Raw genomic sequence first — 9,292 nt, forward strand, 5'->3', positions numbered from 1 at the left:
GACATAAAACCAGGGAGCACACTTAGCAACCTAACAAGAGAAACCAACATTTTTGTCTGATCCAAAACCATCAATTTTATTGTTTCATCAATTAAAAGAATCACTTCAGAACCCAGACTGTCTTCTCCATCCAGAATGACTCATTTTGTGTTAGAATTGTTGTTGGCGACATCTGCCACATTTAAACACGTGCCAGGTTTCAAGAAATCCTATTGACTTTAAAAGGAAGTTGAAGCTGATTGGTTTTTAAACATTTAACCTACTTTAGTGGTTTACCCCATAACCACTGAACTTTCCTAATTTTCCTATCCACACATTTTCTGACCTTTTTTTCTCCCTGCTAAAACTTAAACATTACTTTAAAAAAAAAAATGATGAAACCAACTTTTTAACAGAGCCTGTCAGTTGATAGAGGCATTAGAGCGGTGTGATGAAATTGTGTCTTGAGGCTGGTTCACTTTACAGTCATCCTCGCAAAAAGCCCTAATATACTGAGGACCGAGGCATTGTCCAACAACCCGCCTAATTGTCCATTATTGTGTATTTTAATGCAGACGTGGGCCCAGATTACAATATGAAAAAAATGAAAAACTTCACTTCTTAACCAGATGTTAGTTGTTACATAAACGAGCAACGACTGACTGAATTAGCAAAGTTCAATGGGAAACCTCAGTGAGCCTGGATAGCGACACTTGCGCTCCAGCCAGACTGCTGTACCCCTCCCCCATGCGCTAACATGGCGCCCAGGAGTCCGCATTTTAAGCGTTTGGTAAATGTAGGCTGCTGCTGCTGGTGGTGGTGGTGGGAAGCAACAGGAGTATAACTACATTTGCGCAGATAAAAATCTACGTGTGCTTCAGGTGCGAGTGCAGTGCGCCCTCCAAACGAGCAGACGCACCAAGCGTGTGCGATCACAGCCGCTGCAAAGTTGAGCAGAATCCAGCACACGACGCGCTGGTAGCACCCAGGGGCTCCATCAAAACAGTCCCATGCACGCATGTGCTAGCTACACAGGCTAACGCGTGTAACCTGCGAGTACGGCTCACTTTTTCCCAGAAACACTTATCCGATAAGGCTCGGCTACAGTAAAACAACATGTGGGAAAACAGGTTAAAGCCGCGCTAGCGTCAGTTTCCTACCACTCTCCATCCACTTCAAAGCGCTCCCTTATCTCAACCAACTTAGCATAGCTCACCCGGACATGCTAACACACAGTAACTAGCAGTGAATGTTCCCGGGGTGCTTGCAAACACCGATATTTCCACTTTAACGCACAACACGGAGAGTCACGCTAATGTCGATAACGTAACTTAACGCTATCTACTTGTCGGTGTGTTAGCGTTAGCAGCTAACTCAGCAGCTCGCGGAATAGCAAAGGCGCGGGGCCTGCTGCAACCCCATGTGCTGCTGCTGCTGCTGCTGCTTTGTTCTGGAGCCACTTCCAAGTGTGCACCACTGCGCACAAATTAGGTGGAAACTTCAATTTCTAAATCAACATTTGGCCGACAACACGAGCACAGGAACTTGCTGACCCTGGCGAAGTCTGAAACGCATCGTTTTTACGAGTGCGTCTCACTTCCCTCGAGGTGCTGACTTTAGGTGCAGCAGCAACACATGTTTTTCAAATCTCCCTCATTCTCCAACCATGGAGGAGAGGTTGCCATGCGCCTCTTACAACACTGTTTTCAAATGCGGAAACTGACGATTAAAACGTTTTTTTTCCTCCCCTGATGTAAAGTGTGGCTCCGGTGTCGCATATGGTGCCGAGCATTTCACTTTCCGGGCGTTTAGCGCATCTCCCGACAAGGCTAACAACAGGTTTCTCGCCAATAACATGCGCGTAATAAGACACTAGCTTCTAAAAATCCACCATCTTCACTCACTTGTTCAGACTTACCGTTTACTCACACTCTTTCAGGGATATCTGCAAAACTGAGAAAAGAATAAAAAGACTACAAATTGATTAAGAGCTAGAACGTATAATCCAAGAAAAAAACCGTAACCATGTGCTACTATTATGATTTGCTAGGAGTTTGGGAATCGTAGTAAGATTGCGAAAGTGGCGCGACTAGAGTCTAGGCTTAACCATGTGGTGAATGAAGGGCGGCTCCCAGCCAGCGTAGCTAAACCCCAACTCCTTCATTAGCATAAATCAACTACTTCCTCTCCAAGTGCCACTCTCAAGTTTCATCCTTGATTTAGGCTGTTGATAAGAAAACAGAGGTAGTTTAACACATGAACCACGACCTCACATCTGAGCTGAATAAAATACAATGAATAAATAAATGAACAAAACTAAGTAAACAAGTAGGTTACTATTACAGGAAATATAAACACAAGAGTTACACAAGTAGAAGTTTTTTTTTTTTGTTTGTTTTTTTTTGTTTTTTTTAATTGTTTTATCTGCATAGTGTTAAAGCAAAACTGCCCTGATGAGTATCTTATGGATATACATTCAAACAAAAATTATCTTAACATTTTTTAACGAAAAAATGTTTTCCCAACTCAATTTGTTATGCTGCTTATTTCTGCTAATTACATCAAATAAATATCTCTTTCCTATTAGGATTTTCAGTAATGCATTGCCAGTAGGAGCACAAATTTGAAAGGTCTATATTGCAATGGCAAAGTAAATTTCACCACTTGATATTAAGTTACATTTGCATAATATCACAGATGCACAAATGCCTCACAAATTAAACAAAACTGTTGACTTATGTGCCACAAATGAAAAAATAAAAGTAAAATTAACTGCAGTACAGTTATAGTGTGTGGATAGATCTAGATAAAAACTAAACCATGAATATAAATTAATGTCTATACTAAATTTGCTACATGCTGAAAAGTTTTTTTTTAAATTTTATTTCAGTGTCTGAGCAATTAGGTCATAACTAACTTGAATTTACTAGTTATTGATCCTTACAAAAGAAAAATGCAAATGCATTTTTTGTGTTGGTACATAAACAAAAAGCCTAAAATTTCAGCCTATAATAATGCAAGTTATCATGAAAATATTGTTTTAAAATATTCAGCTTCAGAAACCATGTTGATGGACATAGAAATATTCACTGATGTTAAACAGACATTAATGAAATGAGTGCAGCTGCTACAATCATGGTCTAAAGTGTTTGTTACCAAGGCTCCTTTCGCTGAAAGACCACAAGGTGTGATCCTTCTACAGAAATGCAGGGAATTGTGTTGCTTATGACCATGGGTCAGTCTAGTTCACCTTTCACCCCTAGATTCAGCCATGTGTGAAGAAGCACAATGGAAGCACAGAATTTGAAATTGCCCCCCTACTACTGCAGATGTAGAGTGTTAAAGTACTGCAAATCAAATGTATAAGATTACTTTTTTCCTTTTGTTTAATTAAATATCTCAATATGAAGTGAATGCAGAATTAAAAGAAACAGTAAAGTGACTATAACATAAAACGTGGTATTCCAAAAACATAAACTTGCTAAATTAACTACGATGCTAAACTGATCTATATGAGGACACAGGGATGTTTATAGTATTTTTTTGCAAACACAGACATTGTAGGGATATATTGAAAATATAAATGGTTGTCAATCTATAATTACAATTAATAAATTATGTGAAGATTATATCTAAATTAGATAACATAAAAAAATACCACTCACTCAAACATTAAAGAGCTACAAGACATAATTGACCCATTGGTGATAAAACAGCAATTACAAACAACATTTTATCAAGAATGTGTTTATCTTTAAACAAATCAAATTAATTATATTTGACCTGGCCTATTAGTAAGATTAGTCCATCTAAAAATTATAGATGTAAAAGTTCATGCAATATAAATTGGATCAAATTTGACCTATCATGAATGCAACAATTGTTTGAGAAAGATTTCTCCTCCTGACTGTAGTAACTACTGCCTATTGCTGTGGACCTGAATTCCCTTTTAAACTCAACATGATTAGCTGTCAAACACTAATATTGATAGAGTTGTGCCTTGTGCTCACAGTGAATTCACACCCATACCAAAACTGAATTTTCAATGGAAAAGCATTTCTGAATTCAGAATTTTCTCTGTACCGAAAAGATCATCTTATTTAAATCTTGCATGCCATTTAAAATCCCCAGCAACAGGCCTTTTCCTTAATTTTGACTCATCATAACAGGAAACACACAGATGGTGCTAATAACATTAACAATGGCTCTGTTCTATTCATATGTCCCAGTAAGCCATGACAGTATGGCAGAGAGCCAGCATGAACAATACACTGAAAATGAAGCAGCAAAATGAAATTTATTCTGTATTAATTTTATTATTTAGTCTACATTCATGCTTTAAGTTAGTTGAGGTTGATAATTAATATCAATTGTAAAGTTAGGCTTATTGACATTGACAATTTTTCAACATGTGCTATTTTAAGTTATTCTGAAGCAAAGTATTTGTCTTCTTTACGGTGTTTACTTTCAGTTATAACTCAGTTTTGACTGTTACTTACTTACATAAAGACCATTCACAAAAAGCAGTGTCTAAAATGTGTGCTAAAATGTATTGATTTAATTATTATAAGTATTTGCAAGAAAACTTAAAGTCAACATTTGATTAGGTATTTAGAACATGCTTTTCAGTTGGATGAACAGAAACAGATTTCTTCAGTTCTTCACATGAACAATGGAAGTTCAGGCAAATTTGAATGGTAACAAAAAGCCTGCTTCATAGGTGATATGTAGACAATTTCACTTTTCTCAAGTCTCAAGTTTTTTTTTTAAAATTTATTTACAAAAAGTCACAAAACATAATTCAACTAGTCACTATAATTATGCAACAATGTGGATTATTAAGTAGTACAAGTACTGTTTTAATGCTATAGCCTACCTAATATTAACATTAATGGTAATGACCATTTAAAATGATGAAAAAAATATGTGTATATTTTTAAGTTTGTTTTTCAAAAATAAATAATAAAATAAAAATAACAAAATAAAAATTTTGTTTCAACAATAATAAGTATTAAATTATATATTAAACAAATGTTTGGTGTAAGTCTTAAAAACCTGGTAACCTATAAGCATATATTTTTTCTCAACATGCTTTTCAGGTAAAGAAAGAAATAGTTAAAGCTTGATTCGATTTTACAGTGAACTGTATCTTGAATATAAACGAAATAAGATCATTAACATATTTACTCTACTTGGTGTTGCTATGGTGCATTTGTCTCATGGTTGTTTTCATTAACAAACTGCGTTTTGATCACCAGAACGTTGTTTGAACCTAACCAGCTGCCGTAGGTCACAAACCGTTCGGGTTGTGGCTCCACGGAGACCAACCTGCCACAATAAAATAACACCACGTCCGCATATTAGAGTCATTTGCAATAAAATGCAGATAGCATAAAATCTATTGACATATAATATTCTAATACATAATTAAACTTTAGTACAGCACAGTACGATGCTTTAACCTGTACGAGTATGTCGTTGTTTAACTAACAATAGCTAATTCTTTTTATTTTGAAGGTTACAATACGAGTTCCGGTAAATTGTAACACGTCCGTTGATTTAACGCGTCCTCTCCGTTAACCCCATGCGGTTTATTTCATGTTCAGGCTGCGCTGACACTTAATAACAGACCCGTATTAACGCTACAAAGGTAAGAGAATTATTCTACTTACAGGACTAGTAAATTGTGACTACATGGAGAATTTATAGCCCGAACATCTATCACGTTAAACCTAAATTAACGTTAGCTGCTAAATGAAACCACAGTCCCACTCTGAAATGTGTCCCTGTTGTCTCCCTGTGCCTGTACATACTATTACATGTAGCTATGTAATAACAAAAGACTAATTTAACGAAGTGTCCTTAAGTTTTAAAGACCACGCAGCTGAACCAACACACACTGATAACTATTACAATACCATATTTAAAGGGAAAGTGACCTTCAAGTAAAACAGTCCCCAAAACCCAACTTGTATGTCTTTTCACATTAGGAATTACGTTAGGTTGACGTAGCACTCTTCTTTTTGCATAACTACTTGGTAAAACCATGACTTTGTCTTTTTAGTCTGTCTGATTTATGGCTGTTGCTGTGCTGTGTCAACGGGTGCCCAGGCTTCATTACCTCCGAACCCTGAGAAAGGAATTAACCCAGGCTCGACACCTCTGTGGCAAACCAGAGGATGGGGCTGATGAGCAGGAGGGGAAGAAAGGAGCCTTCCAACACCAGGACACCTCTCCCCAAGGAGACTACAAGTTATATTATAACCCATCTTCATATTATCACCCGGGGTGGAACTCTGCATCCTTCCGGAGGAAAACAGATGAGGATGAGAATGAACAGTGTCTCTCCACTCATGCACCGTCCTTCTGGCAACAGAGCAATTACTACAGTGTGAGTTGCTCGCGGCAACTTTCCAGCTCAAAAAACACACTTCTTGACTTAGCTTTTAACAAAAGCCCCAAACCTGAGATGCCATCAGTGTCACCACACCACAGGAAACACATAGCACCAGATGTTAAAGTCGATACACGTGTGTTTCTCAAATGCCGGCCTGAGTATGCCTCCATGACCCTTGACTTGTCCCAGCAACCTCACCCAATCGAATGGGAACAGGCCATGTTGCAGCTCCAAAAAGTGACTATTTTAAAGGGCAGAATGAAATCATCCGATGTGTCTCAGTTTCTTGTGCAGCTCAGCCGCTTGCGCCCAGACAAACTGCCACTAGTGAGGAGCGATCAGCGCTTCGTCATGCTCCTTCGATATTCTGTGGAGCACCTACGCCTCTTTACTGAACTACAGCTGCTGGAGGTACTGCAGTCATTTGTGTGGCTGGATATGCCCTCAACCCACACTGTACTTGGGCTGTATGAGGCAGAGCTGATCCGCAGGGCCAAGCAGATGACTCTACACCAGTTGCTATTGGCCGCTGACTTGTGGCGCTGTATTGGGAGGCAGGTACCTGAGTTTTTACAACATCTCTATAACTCAGTCCATCCACATCTGGGACAGATGGGGGTCTCTGAACTGGTCCAACTGTTGTATATAATGGGTGAAGGTAGGCAGTGCCCAAAATACCTAATTAATCCAGTAGAGCAGCTTCTAATGCACCATTTAAAACACCTTTACCCTGAGGAGGTTGGCACTGTATGCTTGGGGCTCTTTAAATCCCAAACGTCAATATCTGAGGGTGCGGTGACTAGTATTGTTGATAAGGCACTCTCCGTTGTGAAGGAGATGAGTGACTTTGCCATTGTGAATGTGCTGAAATTCCTGCGTTTCAGTTATTTGTATCACAGAGCGTGGATGGAGGCCATGGCAGAGGAAGTTCCTCAGCGAGTCCACAGGATGGGCATCAAGGGGCTGATGCATGTGGCCCTAGCCTGTTCAGCATTGCATTACCGCAATGATAACATCCTTATTGCTATTGCTGAAAGAGTGCCCTCGCTGGTGCCACACTGTAGGTCTAAAGACTCATGCAAACTATTGTGGGCCTTTGGCACGTTAGGGTTTCTCCCAGTCCAGAGTCCAAGCTTCTATCCAAGCCTTACAGAAGCCCTGAGACAGAAGAAAGCTGAATTCCAGCGATACCCAGAGCATCTGCTTACCGGTCTGCTAGGCCTGGCCTTTGTCTCTCAGTTCCCAGAGGACCTCATTGCATTAGCCCTCAGTCCTGACTTTCTCAACTTGACAACGAAATTTACACAGCTGGAGCTGAAAAAAGACTTGTTCACTTTAGATGGAGCTGTGGCCCTGGAGTTGCCTCAGTGGACTGGTCCACGGCTAAGCTGTGAACTAAAGCAGGAGGTGATTGAGATGCTGTGGAATTTTGCTCAATCAGATGTGTGTCAGAAACCAGAGGTTCAGAAGGCAGAATCTGCTCTGCAAGACCTGCTTGGAGGAGAAGAGTTTGTATGTAAGAGAATGATTCTGCCCCACACTCGCTCCATTGACCTGGAAGTACATCTTGACTCCACTGGGCAGCCCATACCTGTGACCCCAGTAACCAGTACGGCCACATTATCTCCTGAAAACACATCATCCAAATGTATTACAAACCAGGGCTGGGGGAAAATAAATATAGGTGTAACAATAACAGAGGAACTTTTATCACAGCTGACAACTACCAAAAGCACCACACAAGCTTTAACTGCATCTCCTACAGTTAAGCCTATATCTCTTCACAGAGTAGAGCCTGATGAAGGTGTGAGGCTGTTTGACACAGGGCTAGACCTGACCACTGACATTATTCAAAATCTTACCAAACCCACTAACCAAAGCTATGTTACACAGGACTCCAAAGGGACCGTTAAACTCGCTATCCAAGTGTCCAGCAGAAACCAGTACTGCTGCCATTCACAGCAGCTGCTGGGCCTTCATGCAATGAAGAGAAGGCAGCTGAAGATCGCAGGATACAGAGTTGTTGAACTTAACCATCAGGAGTGGTTTCCCATGCTGAGGAAAAGTAGGGCTGAGAAACTGGCATACTTGCACTGTAAAATCTACAACAGTCTGCAATGATTCTCTGACATCCAAGAGCAAAAACAAACCTCAGAAAACTGTCAGCACTTTGGCTTATGTACACAACATTGACTTTTTGTACGTTTAGTTCAGAATACATTTCTTAAGGATTTATGTCAAAATGTGTGATAGTTATATATAAGTGATTAATAATCACTTGTTTTAAACCAATATGGAAGCTGTAATTGATGTCTTGTTAGTCTATTATTTTTATTAATAAATATTAATGGCCTTACAAAATTGAAATGTAAAATAGCATTTATGCAATGGAGTACTTTTCTGTGACAAAAGTCTAATACAGAACATGATTTATATGACAGATCATGCAACACTGTAAACACGACTTCTGAGACTAAGCATACCGAGTGAATGACTGGTCACAGCCCCACTGACTCTGTGAAAGTAATCCTTGTACACTGGGATAGAAATGATGTTCCCAGAGTCATCCGTGTTTGACTCCTTTGAGCTGTTTTAAAATGACTTCGAACTGAGGGTCATTTGTTTGTCTCATGCCGCCACTGCAGCAGGATTAGGGATGTTCACAGATGGTACTGTTTGTATTTTTTCATGTCAAAAGAAAAAGAAATTGCCAGACTTTTTTTTTTTTTTTTAGTGGTACTGTATTGTTGTAATATTGTTCAGTGTTCTTGAATAAACATGAAGTCGTCTAACTGCAGCAGACTAACAACAGTTAAACTGTAATGAATGGTCAAATTCACATCCTGTTTATTGTTATATATTTAATTTTCTTTTTTTCGGGGGGGGGGATAATGCAATAATGAGTAATGCAAATTA

General features: G+C 39.3%; 1 protein-coding gene across 1 annotated transcript; it reads left to right on the top strand.

The window, feature by feature from the left end:
- The first annotated feature begins 5,516 nt into the window (after positions 1-5,516).
- Positions 5,517-9,082, top strand: fastkd5 (FAST kinase domains 5). The gene is made up of 2 exons (XM_026296506.1): positions 5,517-5,629; positions 6,044-9,082. Exon 2 carries the CDS (start codon positions 6,056-6,058, stop codon positions 8,495-8,497), a length of 2,442 nt encoding a protein of 813 aa, XP_026152291.1. The 5' UTR covers positions 5,517-5,629; positions 6,044-6,055; the 3' UTR covers positions 8,498-9,082.
- The last annotated feature ends 210 nt before the right edge of the window (positions 9,083-9,292 follow it).

The sequence above is a fragment of the Mastacembelus armatus genome, chromosome 21, assembly GCF_900324485.2.
Source record: "Mastacembelus armatus chromosome 21, fMasArm1.2, whole genome shotgun sequence".
Classification (NCBI taxonomy): Eukaryota; Metazoa; Chordata; class Actinopteri; order Synbranchiformes; family Mastacembelidae; genus Mastacembelus; species Mastacembelus armatus.

Excerpts from the sequence above, each read along its gene's own strand:
- fastkd5 (XM_026296506.1), top strand. The coding sequence starts at position 6,056 with ATGGCTGTTGCTGTGCTGTGTCAACGGGTGCCCAGGCTTCATTACCTC.